Genomic DNA, 25,673 nt, shown 5'->3' with positions numbered 1-25,673 from the left:
GACTGCACTCACCATTCATCTTTGGAAGTATTCTGCCCTTGCCAAATGTCCAAAATTGGGAATTGCTAGAGAGCACAAAAGAACGCTCCACTGTACATTAACTGTACTGCACTAATGCCAATGAACACAGTGTGCTGCTTCAGAACACTGCAGTTCCATTCCCAGATGCAGCCGTGACATCTAAAATGCCTGGCTGTAAGCAGGTCTAGACTACAGTTAAAAAACATAAGTAGTAGATTCCAGATTACTATAAGCAAAAACCACACCAACTCTTCTACAGGAAGTAAGCAAGATGACAAACCCACACACCAGGTGGCATTTCATCCCACTTTTGTTGGGATTTGCGGTCTTTCTGATTTTGTTTTAAAGTTCAGTTTCACATCAAAAGGTAAACTTAAGGTTATTTAAACCATTAGCTGAAAACTTCGCAAGACAAAACGCAATAATACATAAATATCTTCAGGAGCCTGGGCTTTATGGTCCTACATCACCAGGGAGTTTCAAAATCGTTCCCTTAGGCTCACCGCTGCAGTGCATCATCTGTAGTATGAAACCAGATCTTTCTCAAATCCTCTGCCTAGTCTTTGCTAATAGAGATTAGAGCACCGAGTTAGCAACTAATATTGAGGTGGAAGAGTAGAAACTTACCCTTGGCTTTGCTAGCTGTTTGATTTTCTCAATTTCTTCATCAGACATAACATCATAGTACCGTACTATATGAGGGCTGTCCCATTCATCTTCCTCCTTGAAGGGGGCTATTAGCAGATGAGGGCTTCCGTTTCCATCATGGTACCTACAAAACAGCCTTTTCTGTCTTCGAGGCGTCTGAAATGGAAAATGCCAAGCAAGACGCATGGTTTGCTCAACCACTTTTCATGAACTTAAACAGGCAAAACATGCCTTACACCACAATACACACACACACACACACAGGAAAAAACAGTGTCTGTTGACTAGAAAATTTAAGAATTAAGCACAAGATTACTCACAGTAAATAGCAGGATTAAACAGCATATATTACTCTAAAGATATCACTGAGCAAGGCCTGGACCACTAACCTCTACGAGAGTGGACTCTAACAGATTACAGGTTAGAGAAACTCAACAATATGTAAGCAGCCAGCTGTAGAAGTTCTGGATCTTTTGTTTAAGACTGTGTAGACGGGACAAACAGATTCCCCTCCATACACACAGGACTGAAGTCATAATTGAAGGGAGGTACTAGAGACTGTTTGATGAAAACGGCCACTCAGAGGCATGCCTTTAGAACATGCAAACGGGAAAGGACTAACGTTTTGTCACTGTTACAGAAGCAAAAAGTTAATTCTCAGTGCAAAAAGCCTGCAGCATATTGATACAGCAGCACTTAAAATAGCTGAATAGGCAGAGTCAGGAGAATCGATTTTCAGTAGCCTTTAAGAGGAGCAGTTGAAAGCTGTTTTTCTGTTTAGGATTAACAGCTAAAGATACAGAGGCCAAGACATAAGCAGGTGCATATAGCAGCATGGATAGAACTACACTTAGTTTTTCAAAAAAAACCAAAACAAACAAACAAAAAACCACACACACAACAAAAACCAAAAACCACACACAGCTCCACAGAAGGAAAAAACTTAACATGCTTTAGCAAGCTTGATCAGCCTTATACAGAAGCAACAGTCAGGGAAGTCTTCCTTTCTCTTACCATTTTCACCCCTTCACCTCTGCAGAGGGCCTCATAGATATCACGCTCTGGTAGGTAGTCAAGAGGCCTCTCATAGGCCCCACCTTGCACTACAGCTTCTGTTGTAGTCATTGTCTTATTTAATGACTTATCTTCTCTCTCCTTCTCCAGCAATTTCTCAAAGTAACGGAGATTACTGCCTGCTCTCTCGTGAGTACTGTCTTGGTTAGGAGAAAAAAAAAAAGAAACAAGACAGAACCAGTGACTTAACCATTTCCTGAGACTGCATAATTACAAGTCTTTGTATCAAGACACTACAATAATTCTCCCCTTCATAAAGCATCACGATGCAGCCAAAGATATCAGCTCCAGTCTGCAGTGAAAGCCAGCACCGGGCAAGTTTCTCCCTTTCTTCGCAAGGGGAAGCTAGGTATAGCCCTGCAAGAGAAGTTTCTGGAAGGACCTATGACCAAACTTGAATTTCAGGTAGGGAAGGGAAGGGGAAAGGGAATCTTTGGATCTTCACATCTTTTTTTCTCCAAACCTTGTCTGTCCAATTCTACCTAGGATAAGCAGACCTTAGAGCTTGTATACAGAGATCCATCGAGTTGCTGCACCTCCCTGCCCCCTATTACACCAATGCTTCTCCATCCATATTGCACAAGCGTGCTTTCTTTAACCAAGGACTGTAGTGGAGGCCCAGCCAAACTTCAATCCCAAAGACTTCCTCCAAAGTTTGACAGCTCAGAGGTAAGTGCTACCACTTAGCAGCCTAGCTCCAACATCCGTTTCTAGATGTTTATGGTAGGTTTTATGAAGGAGGTACCGTGGATCACCATAGCACCATTAGACCTACCATCAGTGATTTATTAGTGGATGTTGGTATGAATCAGTAAATGCCAACAGATTTTTAGCCAGCATAACTAAGGAATAATTCCCTGTTCACTACTAAGTATTTTTAGACATTAGTACCTAGAACAGTCTCCCTCTTCCCTTTTGACACTAACAAACTTTTCTTTTTTTTAATCTTAAGTAATCCAGAAGGCCAAAGAACTAACCACTTGACAGTGCAGGCTAGTATGGGCTAGGTAAGGACAGTCAGCCCAGAGCAGAGGAAGCTGCTGCTTCCAGAACGGACAATCCTGTTCCACTGTACGGTGCTGATAAGGATTTGTGTTCCATCACCAGTGCAATGCTCCATTAGAAAATGAGCTAGATTCAATACACGTCCCTACTCCTGTAAGCTTTAATCTACGAATTCCAATTTCTATGGAAGTTAAACTGATATTTATACCTTCTTCAATAAAAAAGGTCTTTACCTACTCTTGGGATGTAGCTAACATCTGGATTAAGAATCACACAAATAAATAATGCAATAGACTGGAACTCTTAAGTGGAGAGGATAAACCTTTCCAAAAACTCAAAATGTAGGAAAGAATTCTATGCGGAAAAAATGCTAACTCCCTTACTCAACAGAAAGCTGAAAACAGACCAGAGAAAGGTAAGCTTAAAAAAATTCACTATAAGTTCTAAGTGCTCAGAAATAAACACTTTACAGTCTCAGGCAAAGTAGCCTCTCAGCATCAAAGAGTACCTGCAGAGAGGGATACAGAGAAGAACCTGACAAGTCAGTAGGACTTGACACAGGAGACAGTACCCCGCTCAAGTCCACGGTAGCCTTGATCTCCACAACCCAGGCTTTAACAATTAACACACACAACAGTTCAGTGCACCATAGCACACAGGTGCTTAGGTCACACACATTTAGTCTTTAGGTAATAACAGCATGGACTTGCTGAAGACACTTCAAGCAAAAGTAGACTCTTTTCCTTGAGACCTATGCTCATTGTAAATCATACAGCAGTCAATGCAACGTATGGACAGAGAGCGTTCTCGGCTCTGTTGCTTTAAGGGAATAGCGTATCTTTGTTCTTACCAAGAGATATCAGACGTCTGGTGAGCTCCGTGGCTCTGTGTAAATCCCCAAACTGGAAGACAGCATAGCTGAGATAATCTAGGATCTCCACTTTGCTGACTGTTGTATCCTCCCCTTCGTCATGCTGTTTTAAGGCTTGTTCCATCCAGAGTACCGTATGATAGTAGTCTCCATCATTGTAAGCAGTCTTGCCCATGCCAAAGCAGTCACCCACTGTCAAAGAGGATCTGTATTTTGTTCCTTATAACAAAAAGGAAATTAAGTGATCCAAATCAATATCCTTGTCTTCAAATATTAGGGCACATTGAGGAATAACTAAATACAGACATTTATCATCCAAAAATGCTATTTTAGGCTCTACACCAAAACGATCATCTTCAAGAATTAAAGGCTATATTCTGCCACAATTTCTATGACATTAATTCTTGTGCAAACTAAGAAATTTAACATGAGTTAGTGTTAAGTTATTCTGCTGCAGACAAAAGCAGAACAGACTAACAGCTCACTTTGCCGAACCTAAGAATTAACAGAGTTAGATGATCAGAGAAGCCTGGCAACATGCAGAGCTAGAAATATCTGCTCATTTTTTACTGGAGATTTTAATAGGCAACATGTTTGTGCATAAGCTTCTTACTGATCGTTATTTACCGACTAACTATTCAATTGACTGTTTAACTGTGCACAGATTTGTGGTTGCTCCAGCTAAGCAGATGCACAGGTAAATGAGTTTTAGAATTATTTAAGTTTGCGGTGAACCACCTACAGGTAACAACTAGGACTGTGTGTTGTGAAGTCATCTCCCCACACTATAGAGTTTATTCGTAACACATGGTGGTTGCACGCTGAAAATGGCTTATGATTGCTAACAAATGCTCTTATAAGCAGGAGCTATAAGCATTTATTTGGGCTCAGCTGCCAAAACACTGAAAAGCATCACAAAATATCCACGCAGATTCCAAACACCTTTTTGCAGCATATACTGGTAGTCCTCATTTTGCAGATAATGAACAAAAGCAACACAATTCAACACAAGTCCCACTGGAAGACGAGAGGTAACAAACAGAACTATGCTTCCTAAGAGCCAGCACAGCAATGAATTGCGAAGCCTATTTTTTCCCTTGGATTGCAGGTTCTCCGGGACATGAAGTGCCCATGTTACTTGCTTGCACTGTAACCAGTGCAGTGGAGACTACAGCAGCCAACACAAGAAAGTTTGTCTTTGGTATTAGCCATTAGTGAAATTAGCATTTTTTAAAAAAGTAATAATAATAAAAAACATGCTACTTGAACTGGTCACTGCAGATCACGGCTGCCTGGCCTGGGAAACAACATGAGGTTGCTCTCCAATATTGAAGTAGATGCATCCTCGATTGTCTAAATCCCATGGACTTTTAGCTCCATGGCTCTTGGATTCTTCATCACTACCGAAAGAGGACTTTCAAAGAGAGCAGATCAAAATCTAAGAAGTGCCAGGATGTTGCCACCTCCTTTTCTGAAGGACAGAGGGGACACTTGTGCAATTACCTGGTAAGTGTCCTCGAGAGAGAGTTTCAGGATCCAGTTTGTATGTGTCCTGCAGGCGCATCAGAGCCTTTGCAGCTCCAGTTTCATCTTCCTCAGTTGGAAAAAACTGACGCTGAATTGTGAGATTTGCAATAAAGCCTTTGCATTAAAAGGGAAAGAAGCTGTTACTTCCAGAGTTTGAATGAATTAAGAACACAAACAATACCAGATTAACATAAGAGAGGGAACATCTGCTTTGTTTTCTGAATTCTGTAAGAATTTGAGTCCAGCTTTAAACAGAGCCTCATATTAGGCTCCTAAGTAAACATTGCTTTCTGCCCCCGTTAAAAGAATTACGGCTCAGACAAAAGAAAAAGGCAGCAAGACAAGTAACTAAAAAATGTAATTTTCTTGTGCTGCACAATTACTGAAGTATAATGCAAATCTAATGAACTTCAGTTTCCTGTCATCTCTCTCTAGCGTGAACACTTAATAGCTTCCCTCAGTCCTCCTTTTGCAATATCCACAAAGACAATTGCAGGTCATAGCATTCCACAGCGACTTCTACTCTGCACTCCACCAACCTGTTAAGCCATAAAAGAGCTGAGACTTGGAAGTCTCAGCTCAAGGGACGCAGACCCCGAGTGAGGATTCCCTACACAGGATTTTAAAGGGCCTGTTATCCGATCAGAGGCTTTTAAACCCAGTGACCTGTTCTTTTAGTTACATGAAGAAATGAAATTAAATGCATTATGCAAATAAATCAAGGTTATGCAGCAGGTTGGGAGTAGGGAAGAGATCAGCTGAAGGCAAAATAATCATCTGCTATTTATTTCTAGGCATATAGCAAGCAGACTTGTCAAAGGCAGTCTTTGGAAAAAGAATTAAAGACAGAGGTACTCCATTGAACTGTCTATTTTTTTCACCTAGGATGATTACTCCTAAACTGAAAAATCTTGGCTGGAAAAAAAATTTGAGATCATGCAGGGTGTTCTGCATGAACTATTCCTCCTTCCTTTCATAGGTTCCAGTAAAAATAAACATGCATCAAAAATAAGCTTAAGGAAGACAGATTCAGGCATACAGACATTTTGACGATAGGATGCAAGAGGAAGGATTAGTTTTAGGACAGGTTTACAGATACCTGTATAAACAGATATATGACAACAGCTGCTAACTGTTAATGCCGGAGCTGATGGAAATCCCTTTCCCAATACAGTACAGCTGTCTGATCAAAGCGGTCAAAAAAACTGGTGAGGGAAGAAGCAGACTGGGAAGGTAAACGGACAAACGTTATATAAAGGAACACAAAACTCAAGATAAGGCATGAAACAATAGTCATTAAGTTTCAAACGGACTTGGCAACAGCATTTAAACTACAATGGAGTTTGCAGCTTTCCAGAATACAAGGAGGGGAAGTAACTGTGTTGTAAGACTACCTCCTACCAACATTTTCCTCCCTGAAACTCCTTACCATTTGTTGTGTCCTGAAGAACTAGGTTTTCTAACTCCAACCAATCAGTATTTAAACGCTTCACCAGTTTATATGCATTTACAGGATGTGCCAGATATCCTTCTGGATCGGAGGTTGATTTGCTAGTCAGTACATCCATTTTTTCAGCCCAGCTGGAAAAAGAAGCATATGCCTCAGTCTGAGATCAATTTATGAATGCATGTCTTCCTTATTAAGTCATCCTAATTACACAGCTAGAACCAATTTATTGCTCCTTTTGCTATTATAACCAGCTGCTGAGCTTTCAACTTCACAAGGATAAAGTGAAGTACAATTGATTTTTTTAAATAAATTTATTTCCCTGTCTACTATTTAAATCTTACTATAGCAGAAATACATCCCACTTGCAATGAGTCTTAGCCACTGATTTTCAGCATATTGCTGTTTGCAAAGTAAAAACAGCACACAATAATCACTGCAAGGGTCGTTTATTCATCTCTTGTAGTGACAACATAAACATAGATGTAACCCCAAGAACTTACTCAGAGGCAATAAAACAATAGCAGTGCTGTCCACTGGCTAGAACACACTCATTCAGCTTCAAACTAGTATTAAGAAACTTCATACTCTGCGTTACAGGATATTTGAACTGCCATTTCTGGCACTAATGCTACAGTGAGAATTTTTGCTGTTCCCTTCCATATTATCCCTTATCAGAAACTTCTGGCCAGGCTGGGTACACCTGCCTCCAATACTCAATAGGAAGTGAACACTCTGCTGAGGTAAGCTAATAACTGAACATAAAAGATTCCCTTTGAACTTGTGATCTCAAACCCAGTAAGTCATGAATGAATGAATTATGGTCACAAGACATTTATGTAAGCACATGTAAACGTTGTCAGACTGCATAGATTCTGTGTACTGGGTTCTGTTTTTGTTGTAACATTACAAGATGACTTTCAGAGAACTCTTGCAGGGATATCGGATTACCGATATATATTATCGCCTACACTCCTGTTTTAAATTTAAGCTTTCCACTGTTTATAATATTTATTTTGTAAAGTAGAAAATAAGGTCCAGTTCTGGTCTTTTTACTTGCTCCAAAATAGTATTTTTAATCATAAGTTTCTGTGAAAATGATTAGAGTAGTGAAGTGTTACCATATTCATATGAGAGTATTTGAGCTCTGGCACTGTGCTAATGTATGAAGGATAAACTTGGTAGCAGAGGTGCTAAATTCTGTAACAGTGGTAGAATATTCTGTTTTCATGCGTTTGCGAATAAGTCAACTGAAAATTTAATACATTCAAAGAGAAGTCTCTTAGGATAGACTGAGTTTATGCAAGTGCTATGGGAGGGGTTACTGTTTATAAACAGTTTATACACAGATTGAACTGCCTGTCTTTATTTTTCTCAGAGGGGTAACGTTTCAAGAGATGAATATTTGCATATAGAAATAAAGTGACATGGAATTTATATCATTTCAGTACTCCATAACACTGCTTACTCCACACCCTTACCCTCCCCCTGAGGGAGGGGGAGAGAGGTACAAAACTCTTTTGAAGATCTGTTTCTAGAACCCATTTAGACTATTTTAGTATCATGCCCTATTTTACTTGTAACTAGGGAAACATCAACAGGACATAGAAAATCAGTTGTCAAAGAGAACTTTTCAACTTAACTATTAGGATTCCCCCGCCCCTTGCCCCCAAGAAGTACGCTGAAAGAGCCAGGCCGGAGACCAACAAGAACTGGACAGAACAGAACTATCACCTGACAGCAGACAAGAACAATTGACAGAGAAAGGAAGTCAACTATTCAGTGTGCGCTCTGTCAAACAATGCAACTGATGTATTTTCTCACTGCTCCAAGGCTTCAGCATTGCTTACAACAACAGGAAGCTCAGAGAGCTAGCAACCAAACACATTTAACTTGCATGGACAAGGCCCCTATTTGACATAGGAAATTAGGGTCTTCTACAAAGCAGGTTTGTGATGGGTACAAGGACAGGGAAAGAAGTGAAAAAAGCCCAGCAATTACTAAAGGAGCAGATAGCTTTCAAAAAAAAAAAAGTATTTCTGAAGCAGGGACCCCTCTGCAGTTCTACTAGAGTACATTAAAACCACATTATTATTACGTATGGTCCTACTTTGTGATCATCTGTGAGGAAGTGTTAACCAGATCCAGTGACAGATCACCATCACACCAGGAAAGTATGGAAATCAGCATAATAGATTAGCCATTTTGTTAATCATCTTGGTAAATGCAGTCTTCTCCCCTTACCTTTTAATCTGAGAGAGCTTGGATTCTTCTGCTCTGATATACTCCTTTAAAGACTGCACCAAGTCTTTCTCTGCATAAATCAGGTCTGTCATTTGACCTAAAAATGCGAAAAAAAAAAGAAAGGTTAATCAGAGCTAAAACAAAAAACACTTTCCAACAGCACAGAAGACCTACCTCAGATGCTCCAGGCTATTAGAGGCACCACAAAGAACAAACTAAGGTTCAGAGTACGGGTGTTTATTGTTTGCAAGCCACAAAAAGCTATGATTATACATGCAGATCTGGCATTCAAGTGGCTTTTAAGTCTCAACAGCCCATGAAGTAGCTTTGCTATGAGGCTTTTACCATCTCCAAATTACTTTTAAGATTGCAGTTACATAAAATGCAATCAATGGAAAGGCTTGACATTAATACAGCTAAAGTCAAAGCAATGAAAGAGCCAAATCGTTGCCATAGTATCTGTTCCACTTGTGGATACAGATTAGGTCACACCAATAGTTTATTAGTCTAACCACTGGCTTCACTTAAAAGTTACAGCTTTTCAATACGGGTAACTGTGGAAACACAACCTAACATTAAACATTAGTCTAAAATTCCTCTGTACTTTATAGACTAACATGCAAAATCTCTCCTGATTACCATTAGTGGAAACTGCTAGCATATCAATCCAAATTACTATGAGAAATTTGGCATTTCACAGACCAAACACTGAATGATCCAAATACTTTGGAATGCTGAAAATAAATGTAATTATTAATAAGGCATAATGAAGCAGGTGGAAGTCAACAAGCTGTTCTATTTTCAGTCTATTCCCTAAGGTAAATTTCAGGAATGGATAAAGGTAAACAGAGAAGATGGTGATTCATGTCAACCATGTACAAAAGTCTACCTTTAACTTAGAAGAAAGAGAAGCAAATAACACATGTCTAGGTAAACGCTACTTAGTCAGCTCTGGAGCATGGGTAGTGCATGCTGGGGGTCAGCAGAAAACACCACTCTGCTTTGTCCTGACAGAGGTTCCACAGGGAGGCAGGTACCCTGAGGTACCTTTCCACTGAGACAGGTACAAAATAAACCACCAGAAGTTTGAGTTTCGCTGTTCCAAAAAAATGTAGCTCTGCTAAGCTCAGAGCATATTCTGGAGAACAGGCAGAAGTAGTTAATGAATCTATATGATCTTTATGAGGGGCACTCCTTGCATTGTTCCACAGGAAAGCACTAGATCTGAAGTCACAGCAGAATTCAGTTTTGTCTTTATATTTTCAGAAGCTATGACAATCACATATGATTGCATCACAACAGTTAGAACACAAGAACTAAAATATCAAAATAATTTTCAGGGTTTAAGGTAGTTCTATGTGAATTCTCAGGGATTCATTGAAGTCTTATAAAACACCTGGGGGGAAAGGGGATATTAATTTGCCATTCCCATCCCTAACGCCAGCTTTTATTGAGGATAAGGGATCCTCAATAAATAAATAAAATCCTTTCTTCCAAGAAAGGAAGTACTTCATATTTTTATCATCAAGTTTTCTCCATGAATCAGCAGTTTTGTACTATGCTTTCAGCGTAAGCTTTGCACAAAGCATCTCTGCCGTGCTCAAGACCAAAGTCAGGAGCATCGTTCTTAATAAAAAAAAAAAATCAGGAATTATGCATCTTATTTTACTCAGAGCCCCCAAAGAAATTTGTACCATGTTGGTCATAACCTGCTAAGACACCAAACTGCAAACAAGTTCCACTGATCCAAGATCTGCAATACAGAGTAACATTGAGGATGCAGAAGAGTAACTTCTCCTAATGAAGACAGTGTTTGAGAGCGCTACATGAATAAAGTCATATGCTTCAACTGTACACTTTAAAATAGAGTTTTGGCAATTGTGTTAGCTACATTATCAGAACATTGTTCATTACCTATAGAGGTGAAAAACTCAGCTTCTGTTTGCCAGATCAAGCAAATACAGGTCAAGAGCACCAACTGCAGCCAGGGCTTCATCTTCCAGATGGCTCTAACCTGGAGTGTTCTAAAAGGAAGAGGAGTGAACAGGATTAATGATTTGTGTGTGGTGAGTGGAGAAACACATACACACACACACCACGGCCTATCATCTTCAATTGAGTTGCTCATGGAAATGAATTAAAAGGGGTCCTTAAGATACTGACCTCTAAACAGTGAAAAATCCAAGTAATCTCTTTCTCAAAATTAGGAGGTCTGTTATTCAGAACTGTCCCACCTGATATCTGGTTCTACAGGTTTCAGTAAAGGGAGCTTAATGAGACCCTAAACACATAATGAGGGTGTTACAGTCAGCAACAGTTAAGATTTCTGTTCATTCACCAAGATAGGATCAAGACTTAGTTTCATGAATACCAGCGCTCAGTTTAGCCCATAAGATGTCTTGGCTTCTTACCCTCTTAACACCTATCTGCAAGCTACAGATGCCAGTCCATGTGATGAGCACACACACTTTAAGGCCCAGAAAACTACACTACAGGTGCCTCAGTACTGTGCAATAGTTAAGATACACATAGCAATAAAAAGTTGTTTCCAATCAGTAAGTTAGGGAGGATTCCCCACTAGTGAGATACAGCGGGAAGGAAGTATTTCAAGAAAGTTGCATTTCACATTAAGTTTTAGTGAGCATTAACAAGTACGTGATCAGGGAAAAGTTCAGCAATGCCTGGAACAAATTCTGGTCCAGGTGTTGTGCTAAGGTCCAGTTATATCAAGATCTCTGAAAACATGAGAACAGAAACAAAGACGACCATTCTTAACAAAATCCAGTCTGCAGACAATTTAATTAGCTCTCTCCACTCAGTGTTTCAATGCAAGCAGCTACAGCTAACTAGAAATGCTTGGATTTGCTCGCTCAGGACAAACAAGAGAAGCAGCCTGATGCCGCTATCATCTGTTACAACAGCACCCAGTGAAAAAAAAATACACTGGTACGTTTAACACCTGGTGGAAGTTTGTAGCCACAGGCACTTAACTCCTCATTAAGCTCAAGGAAGTGGAAGAGAAAGGAAGAGGTAACTAAGTCTTGTCAACACTGGCAAGCATTCTGGTGCCGTAAGGGCAGACCACCAGGCTGAGGCAGTTTGCATGGAGACACAGAGACACCTATGTCTACATCATCCGTGGCTTGGCAGGGAAGGGGTTGCTCAAGACCTCTTTTGGTCTAGTTCCCTGGACTGAACGCTCCCCATCCATGCACATGGTTTGGAGTTGTATGCAGGCCCAGTCACTGGCTCAGAGTTTTCCTTGCATTTAGCAAGCTCTAGGAGCAGAGCCTCTGGGTTAGTTTCCTTGCAAGGGAATGTAGTTTGCACACCCCAAAACCTCAGCCTATATGTAGCAAGCGACGAGGATTAGAAGGTTCAAATAAAAAGCACGTGCAAGTCCCTACCAGAACATTAACCAAGCATCCATAAAGCACTACTGCAGTTGCAAGATGTTTTAAAACAAAGTAGAAGTAAAGACATAAGGGAAAATGTCAGAGAGTAATTATGCTCAAAGATGTGTTCCTGTAACACTTGAACTAATAAAAAGACTACTCTCACAGCAGGGTTTTTTTTTTTTTTTTTTTAAAAAAGATTGGTCTCTTCAAAATTAATGCTGAAGCAGAACAAACCCAGCATGGCTTCACCTTTTTTGGTTTTATAAGAGACAGCATACGCCTTCTCTAGTAATTTCAAGACATTTCGTTTGATTTAACCCACACAGAAGTACTGAGCCCTCAAAAGCAGACTTCCACTTAGCTTTTCCATGGGTGCAGCCCAATACCTTCCACTTCACGCAATTATAGCTGGAAAATTAAAGAGTACACAAAGCTGTACCATCTTCCAATAATAATAAAAATCCTAAATTACAGTAAGTCAGATTTTGCATGCTAGGAAATAGTTATATAAAAAAGTCTAGGAACATAAACAGTGAAAAAAACAAAGAAGAAATAGCATTTTGCAGAGAAAAATTGACAGCAAGAGTTTTAACAGTGGAAAGTTTCCACCTCTACTTATTCAAAAATGCACTGTCCCAGCATACTGGCCTCTGGGCACAGAGTCTTTATGATTTTCTTATTTCAAAGGTTGTGCCCATTTAGAAACAGATTTTTGAAAGAGACAAAGTAGCCTGTTCCACCTCTGAGAGCCCATGACACAGGGCACGGAAGGGATAGTGAGCCAGAACAGGCAGGTGGAGAAGGCTGTAAATAGTTGACAAGTGGGGCAAGGGAGAGATGGTCCAGGCAGAAGAGCTCTCTGGAAGCTGTAATTCTTCTGGGATATCTGATGGTCAAGACTGCCTCTTCCCCTGAATTCATGAGGGCTCTGCACTGCACTTGGACCGAGAGCTCACTCAGGGGCTGCCTGTTCACTGAGCAGGAGCAGCTACCACAGCCAGCCTTCACATGTGAGCACTGCCACTCAACATCCATGAAACTATCATAGCACCCACACACGGCATCAAAAGCCGAGAAGACAATTGCTCATTTTAATCCACGAAGCAATAATTCCTTTTACTTGTCCATTATAATTCAGCAAATGGTTTGGTGGCTAGAAATAGCCACTTACAACCTGCTTCTACTCAAAATAATTTCATGCTGCTTAATATATTTGAGGCAAAGGGGACTCTCTCAAGTCTAATGAGAAACAGCAGAGAAAGGAAGGGTAAATAACGGATGGAACGTCCTAGAGTTTTAAGCAATGCAACACACGAGAAGGAACCCAAATAAGACAATTGTGACAAGACAAACCGACAGTCTTGGCCTCGTGTTCCCTTGGGCTCCACATGTCTGCCTGCATAATATGAAACAGAAAACGGCAGGTGGATGCTGCCTTTTCCTTCTGGGTTTTTCAAGCATACAGCATGACAGGCACCCTGACTCTCTACTGAGCTCCTAGGTGCCATGAAAATTAACAGCAAAAACACTGTCAATAAGACCATTAAAAAGTTACAAATCACTGTTCTTTGCTATGTATTATCACATTGTGAGATAAATCATTCTTTTTGCTTGTTTTAAAGATCTAAATGAGAAATCAGAAACATTTACTGCGATAGTATGCAAGCACGAATAAGCAAGAAAATGTTTCATAGCATCCTAACGTCTTCCCTTCCCCCCTTCTGCTTCTCTCCCTTCAAACCATGTATTCCCAAACTGCTTGTTTAAGTTAGTTCAAAGCCGTACAAGGGTAACTCGAGAACTGAGTAAAGCCGAATGAACAGTACCATGCAGAGGTCTGCCAACACTAAAAGCCACAATAAGTGATATAACAGAAAGCACAGCAAGTCAAGAGCATTCAAGTAGTACATAGATTTAAGGATATTAAGTCACCACTGCCCATCTGCATAGTCTGTTCTCATTTCATGAAGCAGTTTTTTGGCTGCACTACATAAAGCTTGGCAAAACAACTACAAGGGAATTTTCCAGTTAACACACCATCAATATACGTCCTCCTCCCTGCACCTCTCCCCATCATATTCTCTCATGACTCAGGATATCTGCCAAGAACATTCACTACAGCTAGCAACTTGTCTTTATAGCAGATCTTTAACAGCTTTGCCATCCTACTCAGATTTACTTGAGTCAATAAACAGAAACTCTCAACAAACAGAAACCAGCTCTTGCTTGAACAAGTAGGACACCTGGCCATAGGGTTTTCGGATTGTTTATACACATTCTTTTCACAGCTGTTGACTCAGAGAAAACCAGCATGAAGAATGATTCACAAGAGGATGAGCATAATGTTATAACCACATTTCTGGAGAGCGTAAGCATGTTTGAGCACACACATGTGCACGCCCACCCCATTACAGATAAACCATCTGCTAACAAAATGGGAGAGGCAAAAAGGACGTTAGCACCTCCTACCTCCATAACCGAGATTTAAAAAATGAATATCAATGTTTTATTCAGCAGAATGAAAGAACTTACTTGTATAGAAATGCCTAAACCCTGCAGAAAAGAAACCTATGTAGGATAAACACTGCCTACCTTCCTGACTTTCTCAGCAGCATCTCTAGAAGACGAACATGTCACGCTGGACAGGTAAAATTAGGATTTCCTTTTATTTAAGTGAGGATAGCTACCTTCCTCTGCAACAGACTTGGAAAAGACTTGCCCACTAAGCTCAGTTTCAGCCCTTGGGCTTGTAAGAAAAATCCCATGCAAGAATTGAGAGCAGGCAGTTCACACACTGCTGTATGCTAAGGCTATATGATGAGCCGTGACAACATGACGAGCCGTGACAACAATCAACATAGCTGGACAGGCCAGGGGAGTATGATTGTTGTCCACCCAAAGATCAGGGCAGCACACTCTTAGCTATCACTGCCCTTACTCACGGTACTATTCTCACTCTAGCAAGTGATTACTCCAGTAACACTGCTTGAGCTAAACTTTGCTGCGTACCATAAGAAACGTCGACTGCTTCGCTCCTTTCCTTCTCCTGAAGGTCCCCAGCTAGCAGGGCTAAAGAGTCAACCAAATGCATACTGTACAAGCATTTCACTGCTTTAAGAGTGAAAGACCTCAACGAAGCGCTGCTCGCACTGGAAAAAGTGATGTCAGACTTCAGAGAGCACCGGCAGAAGGAAAAAGACTCTAAACAAAGTAAACAAGGATGGAATTTTCTTCACCAGTTAAAGACTGAATTCTTTATTTAATAAGCCTTCTTAAAAACTCTTGTTCAGTAGGATTAAAATCATGGATCCGACCTATAAAAGGAAAGTTATTTACGTGCCTACCAGGCCTATCAGTTTCTCATCATCCCATATTTCATATCCAGTCATGGGGGTTCAAACCAGCTTCCGTGAGAGCCAAAAGGAAGACTTCCTTCAGGTCAGACGAGGAGGCATCTCTGTTACTCATCCTCTCCCTTCTGATCAAACAAACAGGCTGCCTCTTTCTCTTTTGTAGATCCCAGAAAAAGAGAGCGCGACTCTTGGAGCCTTCCTCCAGAAAAGGGGCAACAAATCTACCTGTGTACTTGTGCACCATCCCTTGGTGTTACTGGGGCCATTAGGCTGGATTTCACAGCAAACCAAAGCTAGAGGCACTGAAGAACATGAGCCATTTCTCTTTCTCCTTCACCCCACAAGAGACTCCTAGCAAGTTTTAGTCAGTTGGTACAACAGTGCGTTACAAGGGAATTTGTACCTTTTCTGCAGCTTCTTTGTGTGCTACTACTATTATATCAAAATATCCTAACTCACATCTTCAGTTATCTCATAGCTGATCATTCATGCTCCCAGGCATCAGTTTTGCCTTCCCAGACCGAACTATGCTCAGAAGAACGAGATACAAGTCAAAACAAACTCTCCGATTCCCTGCCAACCTAAAACTGGGACTAACCAAAAGCAAGTGCTTCATCCAGGCTTCAAATTTTGCACAGACTTCTCATGCACAAGAACTAAATGAACTAAGTGGAACTGACATAAGATCAGTCTATGTAATTTCAAAAAAGAATAAAAGTCAGTAGGGTAAGAGCGCAACATATGCTGAATTGTAAACTCTCATTATGATCACATGAACACAGAGGCGGGGGAAAAAAAAACATGAACAAAAAAACCCCCCCACACAATATCCTTCCGCTCAAGATGGTGATGCATTTGGGAAACGTTGTAGGGAGAACCCTGCGTTCAATTAAAACAAGTAGAACACATCAATCAAAGGAGAAGAGAGGACACCAAGCGTGCAATACTTCACTGAAGCATACAGAACCACAGAGTCAAAACCCTGTGTACCATCACTGCTTAGCAGACTGACAGCTCAATTATTCCTTCAAAAATCTGTTAGCAGTACTGAGCATCCTAGCAGAGAGTACTGTTCTATCAGCATCTTAGGTCATCAAATATTCTCACAGTTCTTATATACTCATCTACTATTCCAGTTCTCCCAATTTTTTCAGAGCATACAGGAAATTTTCAGCAATTAAGATAAACCCTAACAAGGGAACAACAGTAAGACCGGAACCTAATTAGGCAGTGGCAGTCCCATACCCACACTTTGCTACAGAGAAATAAAGTTGGTGAAACAAAATACCATGCAACAAGATACTGTCAAAATCTGATTAATACTATTTCTTTGCATTACACAGTAAATCAGCACTTCATAACTACTTACAAGCTGATGACACAAATAAGGATTACAACTTGGCGCTTCTTGTGTGTTTGCCAATGCTTAAAATCCACAGTAAAAACAGCTGCTTCCATGTTGTATCTAAATTTAAAGTATTACAGAATAATCTAACAAACAAATCACTGTTTCAAAGTCACCTCTGGCCACAGATTGGCTCTTGGTGTACACATCAGAACTGAGGCCCCTATGCCAGGCTCTGAAGAACAGCCCATCCTTATACAAACAGCCATTTGAGGCTGGGCTCTTGTATGAGCCAAGTCTACTAGGGGTTTCTCCAAATGCCAGTGCTTTCTACCCACTGTCTCCTTACTTGCAGGAGCAGCAAGGAGCACTGAACTGACTGCATGGCTGACTTCATCCCCTTTCCAAGATTCCCCAAAACCCAAGATTCCAAAGCATTGTTTCCTTTCAATATTGGGCGCCTCGGCATGAACGAGTTCTCCTCCCTTATGCATCATCAAAAAACTGCTTTCGAGCGCCTTCCTCCAGGACACTGAAGATTTAAACAACTTATGCCTACATCACTACCATTCTCGCCAAAGCACTTAACGTGCATCTGAAAACAATTATAATTGCCTAACAACTAATATACAACATGATTGTATTTTCTCAAGACAGGCCAAAAGAAAAAAGGAAAATTTGTTTGCTTGCACGCATTAACAAGGATGCAGTACTTCCAGTAAAATTTGGGTGCATTCCCTCTAATGCAAAATGGATCTTGTTATCCTTAGTTATATAACCTTAGAAACTATAAGCATCTGGATCAGCTCCCAACGGTTTTTTCTAAAAGCGTAACAAAAAACCCCCACTAACTTTGGCACCGTGACAGAAAATTCACGCTAATCTAAGGCACAGCAAATCTTCCTGCATCTGCAGTATCAGTAAGCTCATCCCATATGAAGCAATCTAGTGTTAAAACCCACCCTGTTAGTGAAGATAGGTCAGCAGGATTGCATGTTTTGTAATTTCCTACTGGAGTTTGTTCTTCATCACTGTGAAATTTAGGCTGAATTTTACTGTGCAGAGCCTAGAATTTTAGCGTATCAAGAGCTTCCGATAAGCTTCCATATGCTCATACAACATTAAAGACAACCTTAGTGTTGAAAAACAAGTTTTATATAAAACAGGTCTACTGCCAATGAATTATTTCTTTCAAAAGACATTAGAAATTGAGTTAAAGTTGAGATACCATCTCAAAGGTGTGGGGGGTGAATCTATTCTAAGATCACTTTAGACTGTGCCTCTAAAAATACCTTACATTCTCAAGTATATAGAAAACTATATACAAAAAAAATGAGAACTAGTCATAGGAAAAGTATCCATCTACATGTTTATAGCTTGCTCCCTTGGAGGTTTGCCAATATGAACAGCATAGAAATTATAAACAGACTGGATCCCTGACTTAAACCTGGAATGAAAAACTCCTTATATTAAAGGGTAAATCATGCTCTCTCTACTGTTACTGACTTTGAAATAAACCATCATATTCTGGGCTTGCACTTCCTGCACTAAAGAGCTACATTCAAAAAAAAAAAAACAAAACAAACTAGGGTATACAAACAAAAAGTACGGTTCTTGTCTGTTAGTGTCAGAGCAACACCAATTTACAGCTGTTAACTAATTTCCAGCCTATAAAAGAACAGCAGTTATTGGTTGCTATATATTGACAACATACCTGTGGGATTATTTCCTAGATCCTTAATGTCAGAAAGCCAAAGTATTAACCTGTTGAAGATGGCTGTGGTGTCCTTTCAGCTCGGCTTTGTCCTCACAAAGCACCTATAAACTTAAGAGGTAAGGAGCTTTAGGTAAAACATCTTCTGGGAAAAACCTGCCTTGAACACTCACTATTGAGGAGCCTGCATGACTACTGGCTACAAATACTAAATACTATAAAGCCAAGCAGCTCAGTGTCTTTCTTCCAAGATAAGGACATTCTTTGCTGTGTAAAGCAAAGTTATTTCTGTCTGCCCTCAAAGGCATGTTTTGCATTACCACAGTGTAGCATGCTATTGTTCCCCTGGTTGAGCTATGGTAACTTTCTAGGCAATGTCTTTAGGTTTCACAGTGCCTGCCTTAGACTGTGTTTGCATAAGCCTTTTTAATAGACAATTCAAACTGCTGCACAGTACCACACATTCACAATTGCCTGTGTTCTGGTTTATCACCATAAATCAAACAATAGGCAGTAACTCAACTGCAGATCTGTGTTTCTACACAGAAATAAGTAAAAACATTTTTTCAGAAAAAAACACATCAGATTAAAACAAAAAGGTGGGTACGGGTGAAAGAAGGTTTACCTATAGTGAAACATTAAAGTGAATTGGAAGTTATTCAAAATAACATCAATGGCTCTAGGGATGCAGATTTATTTCAGGAAGAGAATGGGAAGTGATTCAGGAACTTTCCAGGCACAGACAACACAGTTGTTACGATTCAGAGCTCAGATGAGTTACTGCACAGCAGCTGAATTGCTATAGCGGTCTGCGTGCGCACTCTTACTCTCAATCCATCAGAAACGGGCGTAGAACAAGTGAGTTTTGAACTCCTTCCTGTCAAGTTTAAGTCAACATTTGCTTCACCTGAAAGCTACAGCAGACTGCTAACACACACCCAGTTAAAACAACTCACAAACAGTAATTTTTCTAAGCTCTGTGATAATATCTGTCATATTTAAACTCAAAGGCAAGGAAATAAGGAATCAGCTCTCACCCCACCTTTTTTTTTTTTTTTTTTAAAAGGAGTGGACCTTTATTTATTTATTATTACAGGACTTTTTCCTCAGGGGGGAAAAAGGAAAACCGTACTTTTATGAACAAATGGCTGGTTTGGCTTTTTCCGGGGAACTTGAACTTCCTCCTGGCTTAGGCCACCCGACAGGAGACGGAGGAAGTGCTGGGGCAGCTACAGCAAGCGACAGCCACGCAAGGACAGAGGTCAGACTTTCACTCGCTAACTCCAGAGCTAAAATCCAGTAATTAGCAGTTGAGTTATGGGTGTTGCTCCAGAAAGGCAGCTGGTCGTGATTTGCAGACACCAAGCAACACAGAACGTGTCTTTTGGAAGCTGGTCGAGTATTTAATCGCTCTTGTTCAGAACTGGAACTCCGTTTCCAGGCAGTTCCCAACTACAGCTTTGCTCTCGCTGTCAAAACAACCCTCTGGCCTGATATCCAATTCCCTCAGGAACGTGCAGGTCAGCCTGTCTCCTTGTGGAGAGCTGGCAGCTACCTCACGCGTTTTTCCTGAGGGAAAGGCCAGCCTTGCTGCTTATGTCTCCCTGCTCCTTCAAACAAGCTTCGGCAGAGCAGCTGCCGGCTGCTGCCCCCTGCCGCAACGCCGGGGCCGCGCCTCAGGCGAGCTCCGTCCCCCAGGGGGCTGCGGATTACCGCGGACCGACCCCCGAAAACCAGCACCGTTCGTAGGAAGGGCGCTGCAGTTAACCCGACAGCACCCACCGCGGCCCACAAGCCCTTCAGAAAGGGCGGGCCCGCGACGCCAGAGGGTCCGTAAGAGGAGCGGAGAAAGCCTAAGGGCACCGGGAGGCACGGCCGGCTCCGAGCGCGCCACACAATCCCCCTCCCTCCCCCTCTGCCCCGGAGCTGCGCTAACGGCCGGGCCCCCCCGGCGGGGCGGGGACTCGCCTCACCTGCAGCCGCGCCGCCGCCGCCCCTCAGGAGAGCGCCGCGCGCGCTACCGCCCCCGCCCCTGAGGGGAAACCCCCGCGCCGCCGCCACCGCCCCCCCGCGACAGACCCCGCGCGCGCCGCCGCTGCCGCCGCCACCCCCGCCCCTGAGGGGAGACCCCGCGCCGCCGCCCCCGCCCCCCCGTGACAGACCCCGCGCGCGCCGCCGCCGCCCCCGAGGAGAGACCCCGCGCGCGCCGCCGCCGCCGCTCCTGAGGGGAGACCTCGCGCCGCTGCCGCCCGCTCCCTCCGTGAGGGGAGACCCCGCGCCGCTGCCGCCCGGCCCGGCCCCGTCCCGTCGCTCACCGGCGGCGCGCGGCCCCTCTCAGCGCGCTTCTAGAACCGCCCCGACCCCTCCAGCTGCCGCCGCCGCGCCGCGCCGCCCGCTCCGCCCCGCCCCCGGCCCCGCTCCTATTGAGCCGCCGCCACGTCGGAAGCCCCGCCTCCCGCCAGGCCCCGCCCGGGCAGGCCGTAGTGCCGCGAGTAGCCGCGCAGCCAACCTTCCCCCCCCCCCCCTTCCCCCGGCCCCGCAGCCCCGCGCCCCTCCGCGGCGCCGACCGTTGGCCGCGGCCTGTTCGTTGGCGGGGAGTGAATTTCACGGGGACGTGAAGCCTCGCGTGGGGAGGGGGGGGAAATTAGGCACGGTGAATCGGCGTGCTGCCGGCAGGAGCGGCTCGGCACACCGGCCCCCCCGCTCCCCTCCGGGGATCGTTTGCCCCGGCTGAGCCTCTTCGCCGCCGGCAGCCTGGAGCGGCTCCGTGTGGAGGAGAAGGGAGACGATGGTGCGTGAGAAGACAGTTTCCGTGCTCAAATACCCCTCCGCGGTGAGGAGGGCACGAGTAAGGCCCCCCCCGCCCCGACCCTCCGCGGACACCTGGCTGTTTGGTTGTCTTTCCCCGAAACGCACACGTTAAGGGTGACCCTCTTCCTTCCGCACCGTGGACGTGATTGTCTTGGCCAAAAAATGGCGTCTCTTGAGGCGCGAAGCGGGGGCAGGAGCTGCAGCAGGCCCCGCAAGGCGCGAGGAGCCAGGCGCCTGCTAGGGCCAAGGTTCGCTCCGCCGCCGTCCCAAGCCGGCTGGGCGTTATAGTGAACCGCAAAAGCGGGGTTTACGGAAATGACTCATCCTGTCAGAATTCATAGGCATAGAGGAAAACCAGGAAAACAGACACCTAACCTAAGGGTATAATTTCATTGAGGCTTTTAGCAACTGCTCATATCCTAAGCCGCAATCCAAGGGTCCAGCCGTCTGTCACGGGCACTGCCGAGCACAATTCCCTACCCTGCACGTATGTGTGCTTTATACATCCCAATTGATTGGGATAAAGTTAATTTCTGTTTAGAAAGGATTGTCTCGCTGTCCAGGATAGAAGCAATCTGTAAGTCTGACTGCCTAAAGAGCCCAGTACGCTTTAGAGGCAGTAATAGCAATGTGGTCTTAAAAGACAATTCAGAGCCAGAATCCTTACACAGCTCTGATGCTTTTTTTTTAAACCTATTTTTATGTTAGACCTTTTCGGTTTACATTATTAATAAGGAAATAGGTATTCTCCTCTGTTTTAGTGGAAAGGGCTAAAAGTATGTTTAGGGATTTAAAAGGGATTAGGACATGAATCTGCAGTATTTGCTCGTGTGAATAACCAGTCGTGCAGTCCTTTTGACTGTATGTCTAGACCGTATGATGCAATATTGACATAGTCTTGACTACTTCGTGTTTCTAAGTACTGTACTAAGGGTTATCCATATAAAGTACCAGTTTTGCTTTAGTTATCTTTGCTTTGTAATTCTTCTTTTACATGTTCTAATGAATTTTACAGAACACAAAGTTAAATATAGTTAGTTATCGTCTGCCTAATGCACGCTCTTAGGAAACTGGTGGTTTTCAAGGTAAATCACAATGGAAATGCCATGTTAGATGGTCTGCAGTTGTGTGAATTTCCAGACCTCCTCTAAGGATGTGGGAGCTGCTAGATTTATTTTGTTACCGTTCCATATGTGCGGTGCGTGCTTGATAGTCATTATGTGCTTCATTACGTTACAGTTAACTCTCATCTTGATGGTTTTACATGTCCAAGGAAACCAGAGGATAGTGCTAATAGGTATTCCAAATTTTTGCATTTTTATCTCTACATGATTTTTTGCATCTCTACCTTGGCGTAAGGTGAGGGTCTGAAAGAGAGAGGGAGCTGCCAGGGAACTGGTTAAGGGGGACGGGCAGGCGTGGGAACAGGTCTAAGCACTAACAAGGCAGGTTCATTTTAGAGCTCTTTTTTGTGAGCTCTCTTCCGAATTAGAGAGCAGCGGTCAGCCCTGAAGAAGCTAGTCTGAGCCCAGCTGAGCCTGCAGCGTGGCCAGGGCTGGGACCAGGAGCACGCATCAAGTTAAAAACAATTCCTTTGCCTCTGCCCCAAGAATGAGCGTGAGAGATTTCTGGTAGGAAAGAAGAAGGAAGAGGAGACACTGCCCACTCAGCCGAGGTCTAGGGAGAGGAGGGAGTAATGGCTGGAGGTGATTTTAAATAGTTGATTCTACCAGTCCAGACTGATCTCCTTTCAGTACCGCCTCAGCTGGCACCTAAAGAGCTAGGACACACAAATCTGGTTTTAAAACAGCAATATCCTGCCAGTGTTTCAAGGCGCTACTTTCCCTAAAAGTGGAGTGAAAATCACTTGGCAGAGAGCTTGTCTGCCAGATGCACTCAGAAGTATTTTTGGATGCCCTCCTTATCTATTTATTAGAAGGCTTTTGTCTGAGTTCTTACCAGAGGAAATACTAAAACTATCTAAGAGTACATACGTAGTACAGTATAGGGTTTCCCATAAAACAATGTGGTGAGTCAAAACTGAGGAAGCAGGGACATGTCTGAATAACAGAACTTTCTGACTTCAGTGGAGCTCAGGTTTCTCACTGCAACCATAGTTTAAAAAGCATGCTTGTAAAATGACCTAGTACAAGAATAAATTCTAAATTTAGCTGTGTGCCTATTGCTTTTTCTTTGTTTTTTATGAATGAAAAAAAAAAAATCGCACTACATCCTAGAAGAGCAGGAACTGAAGCCAAAAGCCAAGGCATGCCATCATCATCTTTCTGCTATTCAAAGATTTAGCCAAAAATCTAACCAGTGTCTTTTACAACTACCATAGCTTAAGGATCATACTACACTAAGAAGGTGGTGTCCATTGAAGTATCATCTAATTGTTAGTCTTCCTTCAGAGCATGCAGATGGATTTTACAAGGTGAAGATTTGGCTGCACCAAAGGAAATGTAGACAAACACCGATGTAGAGGATGTGAAGAAGCAGGAGGTTTTCTGAAGCGAGGGAGAGTGCTGGAATGGTATTCAAATGAGTCGCCTGCTCTAAAAACTGCCTTTGTGCTCTGGCTGCACCTGCAAGCTTAACAAGCGGTGTTATTCAGCCGCTGCCTGATACCCATCTGATAGGGCAATCACAGGTGCTGCTTTGCCCCTTGGGCGCTTGTCAGGAAGCCATCCCGAGTTGTAACCCTGAGCACTAGAGAGATGTAAGGCCTCACTAGGAAAAGGTGTGTGGATGGGTAAGACCCAAGGCTGGCCAAACGCAGGAGAGGTTGCGTGGCAAGACATACACACCTTACTGTGAACATCCTTCAGTTTAATTTCCTCTTCATATGATACACGTGCACAGCAGCAGCAGAACGCTACACCGGCTTCTTGCACGTGCAAAGTGCAGCGCTACAGCCCGAACACCACGCTGCTGGTGGCAACACCAAGCGAACACTGATCGACCACTCTGCAGCTGCTCTCTGCGTTGCAATGAGATGAGTCCAGCAGCTAGTTGAGTCCAAGCTCAGGTATCTGTACAGTGCTGCATTGCATAGTCTAAACAAACCCGCAGGGTATGAAACACCTATGTGTCAAATACATCAAGTTTTGTCCTTTCACAGAACTCAAGAGACCTTGGCTGCAAACAAATCCGTGCTCTGAACATTTCCCGAGCGGTCAAACCTGCACCAGGGATTCCTGCAATGGGCAAAACACCATTTGCACTTACATCGCTTTGGAGGCTTAGTCCTGTGAGGTCCTGATCCTCTGTGACCCTGGTGTGCAGTGAGCTGAAGACACAGGGATGTTGCAGACGGCATTCAGTGTTATTCAAGATTGCACCCCTTGAGGACACCAAAGTGCAATCAAGAAAAAAGAAAAGATGGATTTTATTTGTTAAACTCTGCTGCAGATAAACTAGATGAGAGTTAATCTGAGAAAAACAGACAGCGTTCAGATGGAAAAGGTCTGTCAGGCCGAGCAGTAACTCCAGCTGTCCCTGTGCCAGGTTTGGGAAACTTAAGACAGATTCCCTAGCAGAAGGGGGAAGACGAGCCAAGGGAGGAATGCGACGGCTCGTGTTCCTGTTTAATGTAATTATGGTACAGTCAGGGCTGCTCTGGCAGCGCTCTGAACCGTGCCCAGCTGCACGTTTACAAGGTCACTTAAACTTCTGGAAACATAGAAATAACCAGCAATTGCCTGACTAGCTTATTTTAAACAGTCTAAATACGACCATACAGAATTAGAAGTATCTGACTACAGGGAAGGGAAAAGACACATGTAATCTCCCTCTTTGTTATTTTAAATGACCCTGCCATATTTTAAATATATTTTTGAAACTGTCCAGGGATGTCCAGAAGAACTAAGGGATTTAGGGATGCAAATCATAGCCCTCGCTAAGCACTGCTGAGGCTTGCAGGGAGTAAGGCAGCGTTTATAGAAGCTATTCTGAATATTTTGCCTCTAAGTCTGTAAATAGGCACGAAGGGGCAGGCTGCTCCACCAGGGCCCTGAGCAGCTGCAGGTAGTTCATATGCACAGCAGGCAGCGTGAAACATCTTCTAACTCTGACCCCCACCCTTTTTTTTTTTTTTTTTTAAATCAAAGTATGGCCCCCTCCTTAGCAAATGAGTAAGCTCTTTTGTGAACTTGGCTAGCAGGAACGATGAATCACTGTCTGAACTCAGGGGAAAGTACCGTTAGGCATCCGAAG

General features: G+C 43.1%; 1 protein-coding gene across 11 annotated transcripts in view; it reads right to left on the bottom strand.

Annotated features, from left to right (window-relative positions):
• P4HA2 (prolyl 4-hydroxylase subunit alpha 2) overlaps positions 1 to 21,057 on the bottom strand; it is a 33,158-nt gene extending 12,101 nt beyond the window's left edge. For 3 of the 11 annotated variants that reach the window (XR_011143900.1, XM_068959460.1, XM_068959465.1), the window contains exons 1-9: positions 20,963 to 21,051; positions 18,648 to 18,758; positions 10,752 to 10,861; positions 8,838 to 8,934; positions 6,576 to 6,727; positions 5,123 to 5,260; positions 3,599 to 3,838; positions 1,684 to 1,883; positions 649 to 825 (exon numbers count right to left, since the gene is read on the bottom strand). Coding sequence is in view for 10 of the 11 variants with exons in the window: in XM_068959460.1 (XP_068815561.1) it covers positions 649 to 825; positions 1,684 to 1,883; positions 3,599 to 3,838; positions 5,123 to 5,260; positions 6,576 to 6,727; positions 8,838 to 8,934; positions 10,752 to 10,833 (1,086 nt within the window). In the remaining variant the exon portion in view is untranslated. Of the gene's footprint in view, positions 1 to 648; positions 826 to 1,683; positions 1,884 to 3,598; positions 3,839 to 5,122; positions 5,261 to 6,575; positions 6,728 to 8,837; positions 8,935 to 10,751; positions 10,862 to 18,647; positions 18,759 to 20,843 lie in introns of all 11 variants that reach the window. The other 8 variants (XM_068959463.1, XM_068959456.1, XM_068959457.1 and 5 more) reach the window with 8 other exon arrangements.
• Between the last annotated feature and the right edge of the window lie 4,616 nt (positions 21,058 to 25,673).

The sequence above is a fragment of the Struthio camelus genome, chromosome 13 (assembly GCF_040807025.1).
Source record: "Struthio camelus isolate bStrCam1 chromosome 13, bStrCam1.hap1, whole genome shotgun sequence".
NCBI lineage: Eukaryota > Metazoa > Chordata > Aves > Struthioniformes > Struthionidae > Struthio > Struthio camelus.
Note: the sequence above shows the minus strand (reverse complement) of the source record. Positions and strands in the feature narration are given on the sequence as shown.